The sequence below is a fragment of the Heliangelus exortis genome, chromosome 6, assembly GCF_036169615.1.
Source record: "Heliangelus exortis chromosome 6, bHelExo1.hap1, whole genome shotgun sequence".
Taxonomy (NCBI): domain Eukaryota; kingdom Metazoa; phylum Chordata; class Aves; order Apodiformes; family Trochilidae; genus Heliangelus; species Heliangelus exortis.
In genome coordinates, this window is record NC_092427.1 from 12,723,141 (window position 1) to 12,747,182 (window position 24,042).

The following is a 24,042-nucleotide window of genomic DNA, read 5'->3' on the forward strand; positions in this document are numbered from 1 at the left end:
TGTAAACTGTTTAACCCTTTCACTTATGTCTTAGGCCTCTGGCCTAGGAGTAAAAGAGTGGAAACTTCTTTAAACTTCATTGTGCATTATCTTTTGTTATCAAAATTCAAATAAGTTAAGTAAAAAAAAAAACAAAAACAAACTGATTTCCAGGTAGTAGATCTAATGTTAAAAATAATGCTTAGCAGAACACTTACAGTAAACATAGCTAATCTGCATCTGAGAGAGATCACAGAGATAAATTTACGAGTACCCTGTAGTTTCTATTTGCACCTTTTTTTTTTCCTTTTTTTTTTTCTTTTTTTTTATGAAATGCAAACTTTGTATTCTTCTTAAGACAGGAAAATTGAGATGACAGAATTATTGGTATCTATTTTCTGAAAGTCCCCCAGGAACACATACACAATAAACCAGAAACAGTTGGAACAATAGGAAGCACTCGTACCAGGATGTATGAATTATCTCTGTACAGAAACCCATTTAGCATCTCTCCAAACCCAATTTATTTTATCCAATAGTTCAATCAGTAGTAAGCATGAGATAAAGTGCTACTATTCAAACACCAAAACACTTGGAAAAAAAATAATTACCCTTTAAAATGTGTAAGCCTGCTAAATATGAAATAAAACTACTAACAAACTGTCAGCCAGTCCATGAAACTATAGTTCATCCTATGGCAGACCTGGACAATATTTTACTGGATTTTTTTTTTTTTTTTTTTAAATGAGGCTACTGGTTCAATGAAATCAAAGTCCGTATTTTTTAAATAGAAAAATTCAGCATTTTTAAAACAAATAATTTATCTCAAATTTTTACCACTGAACTCTCAATGAAAAAAAACATGCCAATGCCAACAGCTAGAGGCTCCAGCTCACACACCTGTTAAAACCTTGTAGCTGGAGAAGCCCTAGACACAATAGTTACACAATAGTAACCAGCACAGAGGTAAAATCCAGTGACAACAAACTGACCCCTCCTTTGCAGACTGCTGAACAGACAAACAAACATACAGTTTCCATCTATAACTGCAGTGGGATAACAGAGGCTGGTCAGAACAGTTCTACTCAAACAAATAATTTTCCTCTTGTAACAGCTTCCCCATCACCATAATTCCTGCAATTTCATGGAAGATCCACATCTAATCAATGAGTATGTGTTTACCAGATCTTTATATTGGATCCTAGCACCAAAAGCAACAAGGAAGAGCTTTTCCAGTCTCAAGACAAAAGGTGGGTAATTGTACCCAGCCACCAGGGACTTGAGATGCGACCTACAAAAAGTCTACAAGTGACAGGTAGCACCATTCCTACCTTGTGGAAGCCCAAATATGCAAAATTTTATTTCTGAGCATAATCCAATCCCTACCTTCATCTGCAGAGCTGAGGTTCTTGAAAATTCCCTGTGTATGGCTCTAGAGTAAAAACTACTGCATATGTAGTGGACAACTTGATTTTGCTTGAAAATTGGTGGATCTGTAGAGTTTTCAATGCTCATGCTAATTCTCCGAGCCATCAAACATCACCCACACACCTGCACAAGCATAAAAGTATCAAAAAATTCAACTCCACAGCATGCCTGGAGCTCCAGCATCTCTGTGCCAGACCTTCCCTACTTCCCATCTCCCTGGGCTGTGCACCAGCAGCAGGTCCATGGGCTTTTTGGAACATCTCCATGGAAAGTTACTGGCTACACAGATTCCATAACAAACTCCTCGTGTTCCTTAATTTCCCAACTGCCTTCCCACCCTAAGAGATGGTGTGCCAGATTGTAATCAGGTATTCTAGAAATGTTATTGCTTTATTTATATGGGACATAAGCTTCCAAGATAAATGTGGAAGGAATACCAGCTATTATTAAATGCAGTGAGAAAAAAAAAAAAAAAATAAAAAAAATCAGGCTCTTTCTCATAACTAGGAAAGACTATATAAAATAAAATGCATAAAAGCAGCATTTTACTGCTGAAGACTTGAAAGTTGTTTAAAATAGCAAATACTTCTAAATTCAAGATATATTAACTCTTCAGCTCTCAGTTATATGGTACATCTAAAACACTATTTCTAAAAGTGGAGTGGCTGACAGTCTGTAGGTCATTTATTCAACAAAGCCTGTATCTTATTTCATATTTAACAGAAATTAAAAATGCCCCCCAAACACTCAAAAGTCCCCCTGCTAAAACCCCATATCTTTCTACTAAAACCCCCCTTCAAATTCACTTTAAACAAGAGATGGTAGTGGTAGTTTTCAATCCAAACCTAAAAGGAAAACAGAAGTCTTGACGTTATACATTGGCACAAAATAGTCATAATATCGCTCTTATTTACAATGAAAACCTTTTTTTTAAAACTGGATTTGTACCATGGAAGTGTTACAAACATACTCTTTCCCACACCCACCCAGCATTTTTCCTAATCAAACGGTATGAAAATAATTATTCATAAAATCCAACAGTCATAACACCAATCACATATAGGTCTATAGGTCATTATGTCTGAAAGATACATTCATGTTTTGTACAGCATGAAACATACAAAAGTTTCTTTAAAAACCTTTAAGGATGATACAGATCTTCATAACCTAAAGTAAAATATTTAGTAGTTTTACCTTTTTTTTGGCCATATAAAAATATTTTAAAGGCCATTTATACCACAACAGGTAGAAACATCTGAACAAATGATTTCTGGTGCAGAACGGCTTCAGTGCTATTCTCTTTCCCAATCACTTTTTGGTTACCACAACCCTGGCTTTGAAGAAACCAAAAAGCCACTGAGTAGCCAATGACCAATTATCCAAGAATAGTTACTTTGTTACACTTTTTTTTTTTTTTTTTACCTCAGTGCAACTACATAAATACACTATCAGTCAGCTTAAGTCAATGCAGAAGATTTGGAAGAGACCTATTATTCTTGCCTCTCTTTGTAATCAAAACAGGAGTGACAGACGACCAATAAATATCCCACACTTAATTGTGGTATAAATGGGTCTTTTGAACTCAAACTGCTTTGGCAACTTTACACAAGAATATTTAAGTATGTGACATACCAACACTATATAAGGTTGCTATAAACTCCATTTCTCATTTCCCTCAGAAAAAAAGGGCAAGTTATTTATTTACAGTTTGACTATGAAGAGAAGTTACTTAATTAAAATGGATTAATTATTTTAATTTTTAGACATTAAGTGCTGAGTTTAAAATAACCTTCCAACTAGCCAGCATCTCAGATAATAATCTTGTCACATGGAAGTTAAAGCTTATACTTTCCTAAGGAATTTTATTTTGTTATGAATGGCTTAAAATAAAACTGAGATTAAAGCTACCTTATTACTTTTTTCCAGTTTATCAGATCCAGAAATCATTGTACAGTTCATTTTTCACTGAGGGATAAGCATCAAATCTATAAATACAAGTACCAGGGCCACAGGCCAACTAATATTATTTTATTTTCTAAAAATATTTAAAACTCTGTCTTCCATTTGGCATTGTGGTTCATATTTATTACTAAGTCATAGCCAGGGTTTCACTGTTCCTGAATCCCTTTTCACTTATTAGTCATAGCTGATCTCTTTCAAATGTCCATAGAACACAGTATATTATATAATATAATTCTTCAATAGTTAAAAATTATTTAGCGTAGAACTTTCCATTTTAACTCTATGCTCTATATAGAGTACAACAAGTTTACTGGATAAACATTTTCAGGAAACCAATACAATAAATTAAAACTTTTAAATAGAGGGCACAAAATTACGTTGTAACAGGGCAAAAAAGTGACTGATTTTTTCTTGCAGTATATTACACTGGACACTTTGCTTCTAACTTGGTTTCTGCTATACTGGAAAAATATTAAAAACTGGGATGTTCATGTATCTTTAGAATGAGCTCAGATACTGTATCAGACAGACATTTCTCACAAATTTTCTACCTACTTAAAAAAAAAGCAACCCATACCAACTGGAACACTTTTGCACAAGTATAACAGAAAGCGACTGGGGTCATTATGGAATTAAAGCAAAATTCTGGGACAACTTCACTGTGTTCTCCTCACTTCCCTTCCCAGCCCTCCCAAACAATTAAAAAAACCCATAAAAGGCAAACCTGTACGAACATGGCTTGAAATCAAACTATGCTGATTTTAAAAGTAATTGGTTAGCAGATAATGGAATTAAATCACACCTGATTGTAAGTTCAACTTAATTTTATCAGTGCTATTAAAGAGTTATATTCTAATTCAGCAAGACAGCTATTCCCAATGAAAGGATAAAACAAAGTATCAGCTTCTAATGACCTACCAGCATTTCATAATAAGCTGCTAGTAAGTTACTAGTTGGAAGGAATGAAGGAATGTGTCAGATTTTTCACATAATTACAACACAGCAGCATACAATGCTCATTCATTAAGTTGGCAGAGGTGCTTTTGCTACCGAGAGTAGCAGGCAGGTACTTGTAGAATGAAAGAGGGAATGGTAGTTCCATGACCCTTTGTGGTATCACATTCCAAGCACCAAGGGCCGTTTTAAAAATTTGAACCCATTAAGATAAATATGACAGGACAATACCACCCCCAGAGAATCATGAGTGCCTTTCACTGGATGTACGCTCGAAGTCTCAAGGCACTTAAGGGGTTAAGACATAATGCATGCACTAGTTCCCATCACGTAATCTTAAGTCACATGAATCAGAATACAGCAGTGTATGACACATAAGCTGTGTCAAAAAAATGCCTTTTTTTTTTTCTTTTTTTAATTTTTATTATTACTTTGTACAAGATGCTGGTAACTGGGCATTATGCAGCTACTGCTGGGTTAACACAGACACCAGCTTTACTCTAACAACCAGCTGGTCTCAAGTAAGGGTGTAGGACAAAGTGTGCTGCATCAGTAGGCAGTGTGTATCTATCTAGTATTGGCAATATTGCTAATGTTGTAAAAAACAAAACAGTGGAAGTCTGTACATAGTAAATAAACCTAGCACTGGAAAAAGACCATGGCTTAGTGTACTTTTTCATTTGTTTTTCATTTTAAGAGACATGGGTGTAAAACAGAGTGAAATAATTCCAAGCCTTGTTTGTAGCAATTCAACCAGAAGCGCAGTATATGGCACTACAATGAAATATCGTAGATTACCCTGAACACAATTAGTTCTTTCAGTTTATGGTTTGTTCGGAGCAAAGCACGAAAATAAAGTCTTCAAACAGATGAAGGTTAGAAGAGTTTTAGAGACAGATTTTGTTTCAACGTAAAGTGCAACAGTGCTGAAGTTTTCAGAGTCCTTTGTCAATTCTTTGCTGTACTTCACTATCGTTTCCCACGAGCAGTATCATGGCACAAAGAATGCTGCCAGTTCATTATAGAGGACAGGATTCCTCAACTGATATCCTAGGTTTTTCGCTCTTTACTTATGCAGTGATGTTTGTAAAGGTTTAATAAATCCTTCTTCATATACCTTCAAAATAGCTTCACATACAAATCTGTATTGACTCTGAAAAGGAAAACAGATCCAGTAAATTGATAATAAATGTAATTGAACTCTGTCATTTGGAAGCATAAGAGTCATCTAAGATTTCCCCATCCCATTCTACCAAGAACTGAGAGGCCAAGAACTGTGCTTCACAATTAATTTAGGAAACACAAAACAACAGGAACTTTATAACAACACAAGAACAGGATGAACAGCACTTTGAACTATATACCAAAAGTCATATCCACAAAACTACTACTATTATTACAACATCACCTATTTAGTAATTTTCTGCTGTTGATTTAATTGCTGAAGTTTCACTGACCTGAGGTTTCCATGAACTTGTAGTTAGAAGCATTGGTATCAAAGCATTTTTTCATGCTTACATGAATTCTGGTGTGTTACTGGCATCGCCCTCTCAGAATTTGGTAACATTTTTTCAGTAATCAAATCAGAATATAATAGGAAAAAAAATTGAAATAAAATACCTGTAACAGAGGTACCTTACCACATGTAACACTAAATACTGCATAATAGTGTATATTTTGGTCAGAAAACCAGCATGCTTGTTTTTCCAGTGTCATGGATTTCTCTGTATGTTGTAATTAGTGATGTCAGATCTTAAGTAGGCACAACAACAGATTCAGTAATAAATAATTGTTTAATTTATTGTTGCATGTATATTAAAATAGTTAAATTCACACATATCTGTTTAAAATACTTTTTTCCTCCAGCGAGCCCTAAAGGAGACTCAATTCTTCTCATACAGTCCTCACAGCAGACCCCGATGGACAGAGCCATCTTGTGGACATTGAGTGAGTGTGTCAGGATATAAAAAACTGACAGTGTCAAAGGAAAAATTCTAGTATCTAATGTTTACAAAATCTTTAAAAAACCAAACATGCTAAGTCTTAAATTATCCTTTCTCTCTCTGATCCAGTAAACACCTGCATTTCACTGAAGCTTTAAAGTTCTGGTTTCTCTACGAAAAATGGGAAGAGCATAAGATATTTAGCATATGTCAAGAAAAAAAAAATAATAGTTGAAGTCCTTACCACTGTACTTCCTACCTTTACTAAAAAAACTCTGCCTCCCTGTGTATGCTAGAGACATGCTGTTCATACTGTGTAGTCATCACAAACAGCAACAAGAACCATCTTCTATTATTTTTCATGTATCATTAACAACCTCATCCTTCCTATGTCAGCTGAATAATACTATTATTTTTTTTAGTGGAACATGAACAGTAGCACTGGACAGTGCTACTGAACGATGACCCAGAAATGGAGACCCATATATAATTTTTGCCAATGAATAATCTTTGAGGCACACAAAAGGTTTATTCAGATTTGATTATAGAGGAACAGTAGCAGGGACATTAACATCACTATAATGAGTTAGTACATTCAGGTAATGGTAATCGTAGATGAGATTTAATACTGGATCTAGTGCCTTAACTCCTTCAAAATACTTTCTTTAAATAAAAAATAAATAAGTAAAAACCCAGGAACCAGGCAAAACTTGGAACAACCAAGCTTTTATACACATTTTCTAAAAATGTTAAAACAAAATAACAATAAAATCAACTGCTCTCAGAGGTACTCAGTTTCTCAATCTGTTCTAAAAATTCTACAATTCTGAAATATAATTCTGAAATAAAAGCAATCTTAAAAAAAAAACCCAAAACACTATAGATCCAGGAAAAATTGTAGCATTTGAAGATAGCTCAAATGTGAAGAGCACACCAAAGGAATCCTGATAGCAAGTCACTTTTTTTAGACTAAATACACTTAAAATTACTTTGATGTACCTCACATCAGATTTAATTGCAGGTACTTTAAAAAATATTATTTCTCTGATTATTTCTCTTCAACTGAGCCACTACAGGGCAGAGTTAAGGCTTGTTTTCATTATAACTTAGGAAAGATGAATCAATGAATTGCATCACTAAATGTTTTTCTTGCATGTCTTGGATCTTTCTGTGTTTACCTTTTACACTACATCCCTTCTTAACACGTGGAAATAGGCTCCTGCTTTCCACATTGAGTAATTTGTACACTACTTGTACACTACAGCTGAAGCTTTTTTCAAAGTTTTTGTTTGTTTGCTTTGTAAATTTGAGTGGTTTTTTTGAAATTTAGAGCATTGCTCCTTTCCAATAGCCTTGGCAATTTATTCCTGCCTGGACCAAGGCTCTAGCTACACCGGGTAAAGGTGACTGTTTTGCAATATGATCAGCAGTAAGTATGTTACAAGTCTGTGTAGTTAGATGATTGGATAATAGGGAATTACTCTTCTGCAAGACAGAACAGGAAGTATGATACTCACAGGTGTTTGGATCATCATGGCTCTTTGATCTCTCATGGTTCTTACAATATCTAATGGATAAACAGGCTGATTGCACTCAATGAGACACATGGCTGTCTCCATAGTGATAAGAACACCTGTCCGTCCAATCCCAGCACTGCAAAAAACACAAAACAGAAAATGAAACTAAGTGTCTGGGACACAATTCAAACTTAAAGACTTGCCTTCTCCAGCTTTCTCATGACTGATCATTATGAGTCTCACAGTATTAGGGCAGGGGTTGGACAGATTCTGTGTCCCTGGAAGCCTCCATCCTTGCCTGAACAGGGGAAAAAAGGAAAAAAAAAGGAAAAAGAAAAAAAAAAGGGGAAAAAAACCCAGTGCAGAACTCTCAGTCCTTTGAAGAAGGGCTGACTTAATTTGAAGGCAATAAGAACTCCCTTTAAAAAGCAGAGTTTACATACAGGTATTTATTCAGATCATATTCATAAACCTACTAGTATCTAGATGATAGCAAAATACAGAGATACCTAAATTGCATACTGTGCACTTTGTGTCAATTTGCCCCTTACTGGAATGTTATTTTGATTATTTTCTTAATATTTTGAAGTACAAGAGAGATCATGTAGGAATATGAAACAGCAATCCCTTTCAAGACAAGGAAGAACCATAGAATATACATCTTGGAACGGAAAAATTAAAGCTCTAGGTGAATCATCTTCATTTTAAAAATAAAGCAAACCTAAAGATTTATCAGCATTGTTTTACATATGTTTATACTTCTCCACAAGCACTAGTCCTCAAAGACTGAATATTTAACCATGAACTTGATAATCAGATTCAAATTCCAATTTTTCTTATTCAAGAAAATTATGCTGCGTTTTTCAAACAGAAAACCAGTGTTTCTCCATATTAGAATACAGGACCAAATCTGTATTTTCAGATGGCAGCACTATCTCAACTCACACAACTAATATTTCAGTCAATAAAAGTGCTTGCTTCTAAATTAGTTGAAATAAAAATTCCAGACTTTGAAACTTAATTGTCCTCATTTGTAAGCATAACTTCAAATTAAGATTGGCCAAACTACTACTTTAAATCCTTGCCCAGAAGGTGGCATTAAAGCTACTATGTATTTCAGTGATGCCATGAGAATTTCATGACAAGATATAAATGTGCTGGTTAAATAAAATTATTCATTAGCATCTCATACATATAAAATTTTTATGTAGAATGCTTTATCAAATCAGAACAGGAGCAGTATCTGTCAAGAGAACCATTTTACGCCTTCAAAACATTTGGGAAAGGACAACAAGAATGATGTCAAGTGTGATCATTTCCCTATGATAAATACCAGGTAGGCTAGGACTCTTGAGATTGGAAAAAGAAATCACCAATTGATGGAAGGGAACAGAGATAGGACATGAAGGGCATGGACAGTATGGGTGGTTCACCCTCTTATCCAAACCAAGACACTGTTCAACTTAACTAGGAGGAGCCTTGTAAAAATAAAAGCACATGCACACACAAGGTCTGGAAACTAGTGTTTTAAGCAGTTCAACACAGCAAATCTTTCCAGTTTCTTAACATTCTTGCTGCTTTACAATCTGGTTTTCGGGGTTGTTTTTAAACGACTATAGTAGAAAGTCTGCTCTTTTAGCTACTTGCATTCCCCACACTAAAGCTGGTGGCTTAGTGCTGAAAACAAGTTTCATCACTTTGCTGTGCTAATGCCTTGTCCTGTTATACTGAACAGATGTTAAAAATAGTGTGCATACACCTCATGTAGTAACCCCTGGGCTCCTTCAGTTTGACTCACCAGTGGAATTTGTTTATACTTTTACAACAGCCACTAAATTAAGGCCATGTAAATAAATTACATTGAACTGTGATATTATTTTCTTCTGTGAAACATTTTTAAGTTTATATCATTATTATAACAACATTTATTCTGTGAAACTCATATTGGTATTGATACTATCAGTGTGGAGCTGAACTGATGCTCAGATGAATGAAAGTGTTCATACTTCCCAAAGTTTTTTTTCCAATGTCTGCACAGACTTGCACACTTCATATTGTAAAATTTCTGTTTGGTTGATATTTTCACCATATAAGCCAAACGTGTACCACTAATGAAAGTGAAAGAGCAATATCATTTAAGGCAGTGGTGTTCTTATACTGGTTTCCCTAGTTAATAAGATTGACTCTGATCACTGAAAAACAGGAGAGCAAAATCAATTAAATACAATTTCTGATGCACAAAATGTTAAAAACATCTATTTTTTTCATATTCTTAAATACATGTCTAGTTTACTTGTAGACTACATAGTCTTAAAATTGATTTTGTCCCTTGCACCTTTCAGCTTCTCTCTGAAGCAGGAACAATGCCCCCCTGACTCAGGAACACTGTCTGTGGAGTAGTCAGGAATTTAGAGGTCAATTTTATTCACAGAACTGCTCACAAAGAAGTGATATAACACATCTTCATTTGAACACACTTGGCATAATGCATTAATATAATATACCAATGGAGTACTCTAAAGGATTAAGATTTTGAAATTTACTACAGGAATGTAGAATGCTAGTAAAAACTACTGCACAAGAAAAACAACATTAACATATTTCCTGTATACATAAAAAACTGAGTAATAGTTATTTTGTATCACAACAAAAGCAAATTGTTGAGAAAAATGTATCGTACATGTCAAAATATCACACAGCCTAAGACTGCAGTCCTGAGAGAAAATATCTTATTTGATCACTGCATATACCACCCATGTCTTCTGCTATGGTTTATTTATACAGCTATTCTGGAGTGTTGTAGAACAGTCACCATGAGAAAAAGATTTCTAAGTAACATTTGTCATTTTCCTGTTTTATTTTATAGACTGTTCGCACACGCATTTGAACTGTGAAAAAAGCCAAAACCAAACCCAACGAAATCCCCACACAGACCAGTGCTGAATGTAGATACTCAGAATTTTGCTTGTTGTAATGTGATGACAATTTCAAGCAATTAAGTGTTGAGTTCTCCTGTCATACCCAAAGCAGATACAATTAAAGGTTTATTTCAACAACAAAGCACAGAAAAGCTATTTGTTGATAAGTTCAGGTTAATAATTTAATAAAGCTGGGAAAAAATGGATACCTGCAATGAACAACAACAGGTTCTTCTCTGCCAGCCCTCTTCTTTCGCACAAGACACACAAAATCTAGGAAATCGCTGGAATCATCAGGAACCCCATGATCAGGCCATGCTATATACTGGATTTGGGTTAGTTGGCGGCTTTCCTCTTTCTAATTAGAAACATGAAGTTTATTCAAGGGTAATTCAGATCCCATTACAAAAAAAAAAGAAAGAAAAAAAATCAGTGGTGCATCTACAGCAACTTGTACCCATAACAGAAGTGGCTTCCACAACCATCAGCACTTCATTAGCCTTTATCATTGCTCATCCTGGATTTTAGAACAACATTTTTTCCTTAAAAACAAAAAGGCAACCCACAATGCTTACATCTTCAACAAGTTGAAAAACAATTACAGTCCTTGTAGTAGCAAAGTAGTTCAGAGATATCAATGATCTATTTGAACAAAGACGGTGGTCAAATTCCCAGCAAAACAAATTTAATAGAAAGAGGTAATATCTTACCAGATTGACAGACAGAACTGGTGTAGGGATTGGAGAGGCAGGACTTTCAGGCCTAAAAGCTTTCCTTCAGACCCCATATAAACATCAGCATTGTTTTGTCTTCATCTGCACCTCTTTGATTTTATATTCTGCATAGGATGTACAATGACCTTCCACTCCCCTCCTGCCCCTTGCTCCAGTATCACTAACATAATTTGCCTCTGGTCAGCAGAGGGTACAAGCCTCGGCATAAAAGCAGCATTTCAAAGAACAGGAGTTACCACACTTAAAATAACCCTTAGACTGTGAATCACAGAGGTTCAGCTGCTGATAACAAATGACCAATTGTTTCAAAAGGACACGGGGTAGGAATTTTAACTGCAAATTGACTAAAAGGCAGCTCTATAAAACTGGAATCTCATCTGCTAACCCAAGCTGTGAGAAATGAGTATGTGAACTGAATTCTAGATACTCACTTGCAAACATTTCTGAAATTGAAACGCTAGCTGGGAATGCTGAGAACTACAACTGCTCTTAAAATCATGCAATGCACGTTCAGGCAAGCCTTTATTTATGTGTAGTCACCAATGCCAATTAATCTTTCTCTCAGCAGGATTTATCTTACACCTATTTGCACATACTCTCCAAGATGGAATTACTAGCAATTGTTAGCCTTTACAAAGACAGATTTTCAGTTGCAATGAAATACATGTAGTGTCTCATGTTTTGGAAGCATCAGGTGAATAACAAGTTTCTCCACTCTTTAATTACTTTTGTTTTTTGGCCAAGGCATGAAAGACACCCTTAAAGACTTTAAAGATACACAACACATCTTTTACGTGATTTAAAACCAATTATGATGATTATGGAAACTGAACCCTTGCAATATTTTGCTAGTGAAATGTTTATCTTTCTAAGAGCAGAATGTATAACAGGCAAAGTACATGGCAACATGACTAGTTTTCTAAAGGTCTCTAGAAATAAACAGTTCTACTTATGTGGATATGGCCATCAAGTTGACAAGAAAGTCTAGTTAATTAGATTTTACCTAGTCTGTGAGGATTCCACAGATAAATACTGAAAAACACATATTAAGATTTTACCTCCAGATTAGTCAATGTCATTTCTCGAAAGACGTAAGCAGGATTTCCTTCTTCTGAATGGCAGGTAATCTGGAAATTCCCATATGATGAGCTTCCTGATGGCTCTGGCCAGTATTGATGGCATTTAACCTAAGATCAACACATTTTCAAAAATGCCTGTGTTGAAATTCAGAGTATTATTTTCATTCTCTCTAGTTGCTTATACCGTTGTTCATTAAAAAGCATTTTGATCATTTTATAATCACTGTTAATTTACTTACCAAGTAGACTGTGTTATCTACCTCTTGCTCATAAAATAACGTATTGCAGATCCTTTTCAAGAGGATACATGCACCAGAGATCCTGAGGTCAGTTTAAATGAAGATGGATGCCTTTAACTTGCATTACAATTTACTAAAAAGCTTATCTATAAATATTCCATCTTAAACTTGACTGAAAAGATGCTGCTTTATAAACATTTCTAACCTCTAAAATCCTAACCCTGATTTTCTCAAAGCACATTTATACAGCAAAACAAAAAATAATAAAAAAAAGGTAGTAAGCAACAAAAAAAGTTGCTATACTAATGCAGAAATTAGGGGGATGCAGATGGCAGACTTCAGAGACTCTTGATCAGGTAACCAAAAGACTTCAAATACTAAGGTTTTCTGGTATATTGCTTAAATGCCTAATTACAGAGGTCATTTCAGCTCAAGTGTACTTTTGTTTTTCCAACCCACCTGGCAATTCTTTAAGAGCAGCCAGATTTGCAGACTTCCTGCTCCACTGAGACATCCTGGCATGCAGTGGGACAGTGATGTCAGTAGCCTCATGATCAGCTTTAGAGCAGGGAGTCTGCCTATGGGTATAAGATAGATAAGTCCTTTTATTTCATTATTAAGCAGCTCTCCAAAGACCTCCACAAATATAATTATTGAAGGGGTAGGGGAAGCTCAGAGAACTGCTATTGCAAGTCTGTTCTTACCAGATCTGCAAAGAAAACTCAAATTAAAAGGGCACTTGTACTGAAATTCCCTCTAATCATATTTATTTGGAAGCAGGCAGTACCATGCTAACACTGAATCACTGAAAAATGGTTTCAAAATGATGCAATTTCACTTCAAGTATTTTAATTATATGTAGAGGCCTGTTCTCCCAGCAAATATATGGTTATTAAAAAATTAGACTACATAGACAGTTGAACTATAACGAGTTGATCAGAACACCCACAGCCATAAATCCATCTTCAAAAGAAATCCTGAATATACTGAGAAATTCCACTAAACTATTATTCCGTGCACTCAACCAGCCAGTGCTACTGTGAATGCTCCAGACTACAAACCAAGTAACTCAGGAATTATCCTGTATATATGATCATATTGAACTGTTCTGCCTGTCTCCAGAGCATGAAGCTGCATAATAAACAAATCCATTAAGGAGAAACTATAGCCTGAAAAAAAAAACCCAAAACCAAAACAGAACCAAAAACCGAGAAACCAACCACAAAAGAAATTTGAGGCTTTCTACAGCACCATACACAATTATGTTTAGTAATTTATAACTCCAATTACTTTATTACTAGCACTCTAATTTTACACATTTTTTAATGGAAATGACATAAAGGACAATGATTATTTCATATGATTAAACAAATGTTTATAGCCACAGATGATGTTATGAAAAATTTTAGATTTCAAGCTCTAAGAGAATCCTTGATAAGACAACCTTCCAGGCAGGATAGCTTAACAGTACATTGCTGTGTTAGGCTGCCTTCAAAAATTCATCTCTACATATCAAAGAACTAATTTACAAGGCCCAATTAACTTCTTGGAGTTCCTCTATTTGAAATTTACAGGGGAAAAAACCCTATGAAAATAAATTTTATGGGTTTTTTACCTTACAATAAAGAATCAAACAAAGAAGCCTAATAATATTTTAGGAAATCCGTGAAGACTGAATTGTATTTCAGAACTAAGCAGAGTATAAATATTAGCTATGTTAACAATATCAGAAGGTTTAAAATTCAAGAGTCATCATTCCAACAGCACTAGGAATGCAGTGGCGTTATGAAAGAGTCGCATCATAGTAAGATATTCTTAAAGATGTTCAGATATTCTAAGATAAGATATTCTAAGATTCTAAGTAAGATATTCTAAGATGTTCAGAAGATTACACAATTAGTATTTAAGGAAATTTTTTACTTACTCTTCCCCGTTCAACTTGAGTTGTTAACATTACAACCATAGATGAGCCCTGTTCCCAAGTCATCTGCCAAAAATCAGGACATGTGTTCGGTAACGGACCTTGACAAGCAATGTACTGGTTTATTATTGTGGAAGAAGGGATTTCCATCTAAGAGAAGGCAAAATAATTATTTTAATTCTTACAGCAAATATAGGTAAGGCAGACATTTAGTGTTTAGTAACTAATAATTTAAGAAGCATCCACTGCATTAATTTAATTTATGTTAGTAAATACTGATTTGCCCAGATAAAAATTCTTTGAAGTGTATCACACACAAAATTACTACAAAGATCCAAGTACATGTCACATACAGACAGTTATGTAGTTGCCATAATCAAGATTAATAGCCAAAAAAGTTAATGATACATCAGGTGGCAAATAATTCAGGTGCAAACAATTCATGCTCTGAAGGTCTCTGATACCAGGTTTTAAAATACTGGTATTAGAATTTCATTTAATCTGCATTTTCTGCTCCTGAAAGGAAAGTACCTCTAATTTTGTTGTTACTGAAAAAAGGGAAAAAAAAAATTTAAAAGAAAGTGCTCCTAGACTAAACTTTACTCATGTTTAACACTATTGCCACATGAGCAATCAGAAAAGAAGAATGAATTCCTCTGGTAAAGGGCTAGCTTCTCTTAGTGGTTTTGCTTTTTCTTAGTTTCTTTTATACAAACACTTGCTACAAAGCATTAGCAAATAAATATATCTACAGTAAATTTCAAACCATCTGGCTACAGCCAGCTACAGTTTGTCAGCCACTCTGGTCTGAAATAGATTTATGAATTTTTTTTAACCGATGTCTTAATTGAAAAACCTCAGAATTAAAGCCCGAAGCTCTTTTGAAAAATACTACTCACGTTTATATAATTTGCATTGATGTAATCTTCATTACTTTTTAAAATAACCCGTGTAGCATCATCTGAAAAAAATTTTAGAAAGATGTTATTTATCCACTTATGTACTAACCTCAGTAAAACACTTTTAAGAACACATATACAAACACACATACTTACAAGGCGAAATGTCTCTGTATCTATTTTTGGAAATGTTTTGAGGTAATCTGGCACAAGACATTGTCATTCCAGGCTTTTTCCTATACAGTTGCTAAAAGACAAAACTGATGGTCAAACCATAATAGATCCAAAGGTCTTGTTAGTGTATTATTCACCTAGAGGTACTTTTTAGAACACTAACTACTGAGCAAGGGTAGCTTCAACATACATGAAAATACTTTTCAAAAGAAAGTGCTACAAATTTAGTTATGGCATGGGATTACTGGATCACTGAAGATAATCAAGACACCACAACTTGGTTACAGTAAAACTGAGTGGTAAATTTCAAGGTTCTGTAAGAACAGTAATGGAGTGAAAAGTGAATAATGTATAATGGTAAGGGAATTTATTGATACTGACATTCCATATGGTGATTTGGGACAAGCAAATTTTATGCTATATAAACATCTTACAATGAAGTTGCATCACTTTTTTTTTTTCTTTTTCCAGCTGTCCTGTATTTCAGTAACTAGTACAAATCCTGTGCTACCTTGTGATTTTTCTGCACAAAATTTCCTTTTACAAGTTCTTGCCCCCTTGCCCCTCATGCCTTAGCCATGCAATACCACAACCCTTGTGCTGCAGTGTCCAGCTTCAATAAAAAGCACTTCATGAACTTTTAAACACTGAACCTGTTAGGGAGACTAAACATGTATGGTTAGGGAGGGATTTGAAATCACTTGGAGAAAAATCTTTTCTTTCCATATACAAAAGTAAACTTTACCAAACATATTAAAGAATTGGATATCAATACATTTAAAATATAATATTTATGTGCTAGGTCTCCATTTGGTGAGGAATTCACACCGCTGTGTTTTACAAACCTATTGCTTCCTGCTTTAAGTCACCTGAGCTCATGCATTAAAGGTATCATCAAGTCACAACTTAGTGCTAAAAAAAGGCTACAGCTATCAGCAACCTAGGACCCCAAAGGAAGTGCACTTTGGAAGTATGCCATTAAAAAAGTTAACTATTTCTAAAAGACATTACATTAACCCTAAAGATTAGGTTTGTTCTTTCCATTGGCAGTTTCACCTTCCCTCACTGAGACTGTTCACAAAATGTCAACATCTCAGCTGTCATTCAGCTTCTACACTTAGATTTGGAATGAAGGTCTGAGTACAGAACACATTTTGCTACATATATTTTTTATACTTTACCTCTATGACACTATTTTATTAGTACAGGTTCCTGATAATCACAAGAAACTCTAATAAACTAATAACACTATCTATAAAAAATTATGCTAAAAATGGCATTAAGATTCTTCTAAACCATAAGTTTGCACATGTGGTGTTTCAATCCAGGATTGGATTGTTTTGGTTTATTTTTTCACTATCCCAAAAGACTTGGAACTTCGACACAGCTACAGGTAACAAAATACTCACATCAAACTGAGCCAAAACTGTTCCAGTGATAAGCCCCTCTGCTAGCTGAATCATGGATTCCCTCAGAGCATTATCATCTTGATGGACACCATCAAGTGGAGATTTCTCAGGGATGTATTGGAAGTCAGGCTCGCTCTCCAGCTTCTCTTCCACAACATCATAGACAGCTGTAACAAATAAAGGTATTGAATGCTCTGACTGAACACACTGTTTGGCAATTAAAGATAACTCTATTTAGAAGAAGAAAAAAAGACAAGTGTTTCTCTTCTAGAAAAATCCACCTATTAACAAGCTGACTTTAGTTCTCATCAGCAAGGAGCCTTCAGTGTTCATTGTAATCCATGACAAAACTATTGTTTGGTTTAACTGTAATTTTAAGTGAAAGCACATCAACGACTGCTAAAATTTTGACCAAAACTCATGTTATACACTATTTTGCCCCACATAACTCCCCAGTCTTATTCTCACATCATGCCTCTGAAGTCATTATAGTGGGATTTACATTTTTACTTTTAATTCACTTAGAACAGATTTTAGGCTTCAGTAATTAGGGCAAGATGCACAGACCACCTGAGAAAATGGCATGAACATATGCCATTATAATGCTGTCAATGCTGTATGTGTGCCTGGCTATGAATAAACTGAAAAATATGCAGTTTCTAGTATATATAGCAGACATAAGCTATTTGACAGCCTGTTTTTATATGATACCCCATGACCATGAAAGAGAGAACTTCACTTCTACACCTCAATTTTTTTATCCGGAATGCAGAAATAATCAACACACAGGGGCAAACTGTTTAAGTGAACCTGTAAGCTAACAAGTTTATCTGAAAAAGAAAGTAAGCACGTAAAAGCTGCAAAAACTTAGAGAATGAGATAAGAAAGCGGGGAATGCAGATAAGTGAATAAAGGAAGAATTGTTTATGAGGTGGCTGAGATACTCTCCTAATTTCAGTTATTCCATATAAACATATTTATTTTTCATTTTGCTTTTTCCTGGACTACTGTATTATAATCGGGATGTGCAGCAGAGCTAAATCCAGTGACTATCTGCTGGCAATACTTCAACAGTGTATTTCACTAATATACTGCAGAAGCTGCTATTTAGACTGTATTTCAGCACTTTCTTCTATTAGGCCTCCCCAGGCAGAAATGCTACCAGTTGTTCTCAATAGTTTTAGAAACATATGGAAGAATTTTGCATACGTCAACCTCCAAAGTCATCCAAACACTGGGGGTGTGGTGAGATATTTTTTCTTTATTTCTGTTTGCTTTTTATTAAGGGAATAACAGCAACCTCAGAAATCCCATTCAATATCCATACAACTTTCTGGACATTTTTATCAATGAGAAAGAGAACAAAATTTAAATGTGTTCTCTGTTAGAAATATTTGATCTCTGATTTTCCTATTAATTTTCAACACTTAGTTATGCACAGCTGCTTAGAGTAGGGCATCAATCAAGATTTGTCAAATACTTCGTGCTGCTGCAATTTCTTTTCAACAACAGGAGTTTTTTCTCACAAAGACATTAAGCATTCCATCTCAGGTCACAAGAGGGAGGTTATAAAATGAAAGCAAAGACTTATTTTTTATTTCAAGTACAAATCACTCACCATTGGGTCGAACCAGGAGCACAAGTTCACCTGAGTGTCTCTCACAGCTGGCTTTAATAAACATAACAACTTGATCATGGGTATGTTCTGCTATATCCCTGCCATTAATCAGCACAACCTGGTCCCCTTCATTCAAACGAGGGACACAAAGATCAGCCTGTAAGGTGGGGAAAAAAAAAAAAAAAATCTGTAAAACAAGCCATTTGCAGTTTCTCACCTTAAAATAGCAACTTACAGTAACTATACTTAGGGACTTGAATTCCAACAGACTGGTTGCTATGGTTGCTGCATTGTATTCAGATGATAAATTTAAGTGTAACACATAAAGACAGTGTCATTCACATGAACAAATCAATTTGCAGCTGGGAGGTGACAGTGTAACATGGCTTTCAGCAGCTGTTACTCCACTCCTCTGTTTGAAGCAGCAAGCTCCTCTATTTGAATCACATTTTGTATAGGCAATTAAAAAGCAAGACTTCCTTCTCTCTGAAGGAGAGTAACATGACAAAGCCTTGTCCAAATCAGTTTCATAGGCTTAAATACTTCAGGTGTGAAATATCACAACTGCAATTACAAGAATAAGACAATGATCAAAGACAGAGCACAAATCACAGTAATTCCAAAGAGAACTGGCAATCAAATCAGGTAATAAAAATCATAATCATAATAGTAGTAGTCTAAACATCATTGCAGAAAAGAAAGGTATCCATGCTAATATGTTATTAAATGGTTCACTGTACTGTAAAAGGTACAAATAGAGCTGACTCCAGTCATCTGAATACAAGGTCAGTATTTCTGGCCATCACCTCACAAAATACTGTGTCTAGTTGGAAGACACTATTGATAGTCACTAAACACCAGTTACTACAATCAGATGATGAATGATTCGTGTTGTCTGATTTCAATCTAAATTTTGGCTTTATTCAGCTACATCTGTCACTGAAGAGAGATTTGCTATTTTAGTTATTTTTAACATACTAAAAGAGTAATTTATCTGAAATTATATGAACACCTATATTTTTAAAAACTAATAAAGTAAATGTATTTTTAGAATGGCACAGCTCAAGAAGCACTGATACTGAACATCTGTAATACCCTGTAATTTTCAAGAATCTTGTGTCAGTTTAAAAAAAAGTACTTTTGAGGACTGAAAAACTTGTAAGAATATGTTACGTAGCCCCACCAAATTCCTACTGCACATAATTTGCTCCATTAGCATTTACTACAATTTTTATAGGTAGCTAGGAAAAAAATTAAAGTTCTGAAGACAAAATAAAAATACCACATTTGTTTTTTTTGATAACTTACAGGTGTTCCTGGAGCTACCCTGGACACTATAACTGGCATCTTCTGATCAAATCCACCCTTTAAAAACAAATTAAAATAGTAATAAATAAAAAATGTTAGAAAATACTCTTAATAGACATGAAGGGAATAGATGTACTGTTACCTTTACATTGAAGCCAAACCTTCCATTTTCATCTGGTTTCATTCTGATCATAACAAGATTGTCATGGGGGACACCACCATTGGGCTAGTAAAAAAAAATTATACATTAATACAAATTTTGTTCATAGTTAAGACTTCAAAGTTATTGTATGTAATAATTTTGCAATTTCCTCATCAATTAATTGCTCCTGGACACTTGAGAAAACACCAAGTAATAGTGCAGATGAGTTTTGCACAGAAGGGAAAAGTTACACATTTAAAAAAGCCAACTAAGTTCTGTCAAAGCAACCTCAAACACAGAAGACTAATTGGCTTCAAGCAATCTTAAGAACAGTTTACTAAGCAGACACTCCATAGATTTGTTTTAATTAAGATCACATTGAAAAGCCTCCAGTAATACAAAAAATAAGTCAATTGAAGGTATATTTTTGTTTCTTTTAATCTCAATATGATGGTAGTAAGCAAGGACAAGTTTGGCAATAAAATCTTGGCTCCATATCTCCTTTTCCATTTCCAGTGTACTGGAGTTTGAGGTGTGGCACATGCTTTGCACTTATCAAGCTCTGACAATTTTAGCTGCTTTCTCCCCAATTTCATTCTGATTACAACAACATTGTTACAGGAACTACCAATAAACTGGGGAATATTATATACTTCTTTTCATCTGGAAAAATCACCTTCATGCCACTGAAGCTCCTATCAGTATTCATTTCACAGAACTATGGTTAGCTGATATTTCTGTGGTGAGGATGTGAAGTATTATTGAAGAAAAGTTTCAAGGCTTTACAGTCAAAGCATGACTTGCATTTAGAAAAGAAAAAAAGGAAAAAACTTAGCAAACAAGCATTTATATATATAATACAGTTCAAAACCTGTAGGTTCAACACGTGAAAGACATCTGGCCAATTAGGCTCATAAAAAGTTATTTCAGTACCAGGTGGTTTAAGCTCTTGGTTAAAACAAAATAAACCTAACCCTATGATAAAAAATTTGGGGAATGAGAGCAAGGTAACAACACAAAATACATCAAGAAGTAAAGGTGCTTAGGAAGCCTGACCTGGTTGCTGGTATGGGGGATCACACTCAGGTTCCTAAGAATGAGCAACAATGAAGTGCTCACCTCCACCATTTGGCAACTCTTGTACCATTGCATTCCCCAGACAAAAAGACAGTAATAATTTCCTTTTAACAGGCTAGTTTGAGTAGCAGTTTATAATTAACATCCTGAAGAGAGCACTTTATATCATCATTAACCTGTCTGATGAGAGGTCTCCTGGCCACACCTGTTTTCAAATACTTCTGCACATTCTCAGACTGGATACTTAAGGACTGCAGATGGAGTAAAAATGTTACTTCCATACCTGTCCCATACCCTTCTAACTAGACTCTACAGACATAAAACAAATGAAGGAAATTCAATTACTAAAGGAAGTCAAAATCATAAGTGGTTTTCCTCAAAATATTGCAGATGGAGCAGCAGGAGAAACTTTGGTGATACAGGATGCTCATGTGCATCCCGGTCAGAAAAGCAACTCTGGAGGAAGAAAGAAATTAAAAAAAAAAAAGCAATAACAACATAAGAACCCCAAAGAAAACCAAGCCAAACAGCAACCCACAATTCAAATCCTAAAGCTACAATTTCACCAAAAAAAAAAATCAGTCATGCTCCATTCCTTCTCTAATACCCAAGATAAAAAGCCCTTAGCAGACCAAATTCAATCTTCCATTGCAACAGTGCTTTAAATGAGGCTGCAGAAACGTGTCCTGTTGGATTACAGCAACCAAGCACATCAATAAATGCACAGAGAAAAAAGAATCTAATTCTCATGCAGCTGTGTTGGTTTTGCAGAAATAAAAAGGAGTTAAAAAAACAACTGACAGTTATTTTTGCCCGTTTGGTAAAGATAGCTGAATACAGAACAGAAAAACTTGATGAGTAGTGTTATCTTTCAAAACAGAACAGTACTTTAATATGACTCAGGTGAGCACTGACAGAAAACAAAGCTGTTAAAAATCTGTTTCAATGTTTAACTGAAGCTAAAGTTTTTACAACATTTTCACAATGCTGACAAATTTACAATTTTCACTTCTGTTGTTTTACTAAAACCCCAGCTACGAAATTAAATATGGGGCTTACGGGAATCGCAACTCTGTAAAAAGACCTAAGAGAACACCCAAGGCTTACAGTTCAGAATGCCAATAAAAATAAACAAAAGGCATTTCTTAAACAACAATTTTGGGAGCTGACTCATAATTTTGAATGTGTGAGGTTGGCAAAACTATTTATACAGTATTTGCCATATCTGGATGTTAAACAGTTTTCCCATCCTGCAAAACATTTCTGGTCCCACACCAGTATAAAACCTGAACCACCTGAAAACACCTGGAAGGACAAAAATCACAAGAACAGTTAGTGAAATGTCACCTCAGTTATACAGTTTTCAACTCACTGGCTTACTCATCTAGGATATGTTTAAGTGTGGAAAAAGAACTTTTGGGCAGATTTTTACGTTCGTTGTCACAGGTCTCTTGGTAGAGTCCCCTTCTTGGAAATTCTGATGAGAAATGCAACCACAGATCAACAAACCTCTCCTGACAAAACTTTTCTAGAAGCTGGTAAGCACTTTCAGTTTCATCTGTTTTATAAAAGCTAGATTAAGCACCACTGGGAGTATCTGTAATGTTGTCTTTAAAGATGGTAAACGACTGCTCAAAGAAGAGGTTAGTAAGAAAGTTCTGCTGAAAAGCTAATGGCCAAAACATTTACATACCCGCCCCCATGTAGTCATTTGATGACAACCAACAAAGGACACAAACACAGTAACTCTCTGAAATGCATCAGAACTGATGAAACAGAGGGCTATCGTTCCAATAAATAGCAGTACTGATGAACTGGATTAAAAAAAAAAAAAAAACTTACTGTGGATTTTTCAGGTGATGAGGGAACATCAAATGTTTCATTAATATGGTTATCCAGTTCTTGCTGTGAGTGGGACTGATGAATTTGGTTCCAACTGTTCTTTTTAAATTGTTTGGGTGGTAACGCGGGAGGCTGCCCATCTATAGGGGTTTCTTGAGATCTAAATACCAAAATAGAAGTATGAAGTAGATGATCATGAGATACTGACAGTTCTTTCAGGGCCCCAAATAGACCGAAAAAGCCAGAAGAAACTCAAGAGTTTGAGAGCTGAATATCTGTATGCATTTCTAGACTCTCAAAATGAGCTGTGGTGGAATAAGTGTGTTTTGGGCATCCTACTGCTTTTTTTGTTTACAAGAAACTACACATAGAACCAGTAAGTTCATCTTTTAGACATTACTTTTTTTTTTTTTTAATGGTTTAGTGCTCTTAGCCTACATTATATTGAAAAAAATATAAATTTCACTGTATGTTCTACTCAGCACTCTTCCTAAAAATATTTCTAAAATAGATGTCACTTAATGTTTTCCTCAGTAAGAAAATCAATTACTTTGCATCTTAAATGCCTGCAACTTCAAACTGAAAACCAGACACAAGCAGCATAATAAACTGTTTCCACCCTATTTTTTTTAGTTTTTGATCTAAAAATAGGAGTGCAACTTCAAGACAGCTCAACTGTCCCCCTGCCTTTATTTGAAAAGCCCACTGAAGATGATATTGCTAAATTTTAATTAAAAGTATATGCATACATTTCAAGATAACTTTTTCTCTCTCTTGAATGTTTTCCTTTGAAACATTAGTAAAAAAAGGCATTTTTAGGTGAGTGGTAAAACCAATACTAAAGATCAAACACCAATAAGTTCTGGTTTAGCTCTAACAAGCACTCTACTGGAGATAAA

General features: G+C 34.9%; 1 protein-coding gene across 4 annotated transcripts in view; it reads right to left on the reverse strand.

The window, feature by feature from the left end:
* Positions 1-479: 479 nt before the first annotated feature.
* The window catches only part of PTPN4 (protein tyrosine phosphatase non-receptor type 4), a 110,121-nt gene continuing 86,558 nt past the window's right edge, over positions 480-24,042 (reverse strand). For 3 of the 4 annotated variants that reach the window (XM_071746743.1, XM_071746744.1, XM_071746742.1), the window contains exons 16-27: positions 23,144-23,303; positions 20,225-20,308; positions 20,083-20,139; positions 18,775-18,931; positions 17,157-17,323; positions 15,730-15,820; positions 15,574-15,635; positions 14,678-14,824; positions 12,494-12,622; positions 10,911-11,059; positions 7,784-7,919; positions 480-5,476 (exon numbers count right to left, since the gene is read on the reverse strand). In XM_071746743.1, coding sequence (XP_071602844.1) covers positions 5,390-5,476; positions 7,784-7,919; positions 10,911-11,059; positions 12,494-12,622; positions 14,678-14,824; positions 15,574-15,635; positions 15,730-15,820; positions 17,157-17,323; positions 18,775-18,931; positions 20,083-20,139; positions 20,225-20,308; positions 23,144-23,303 — 1,426 coding nt within the window. In that variant the 3' untranslated portion in view covers positions 480-5,389. Of the gene's footprint in view, positions 5,477-7,783; positions 7,920-10,910; positions 11,060-12,493; positions 12,623-13,212; positions 13,332-14,677; positions 14,825-15,573; positions 15,636-15,729; positions 15,821-17,156; positions 17,324-18,774; positions 18,932-20,082; positions 20,140-20,224; positions 20,309-23,143; positions 23,304-24,042 lie in introns of those variants that run through there. The other variant, XR_011726490.1, reaches the window with a different exon arrangement.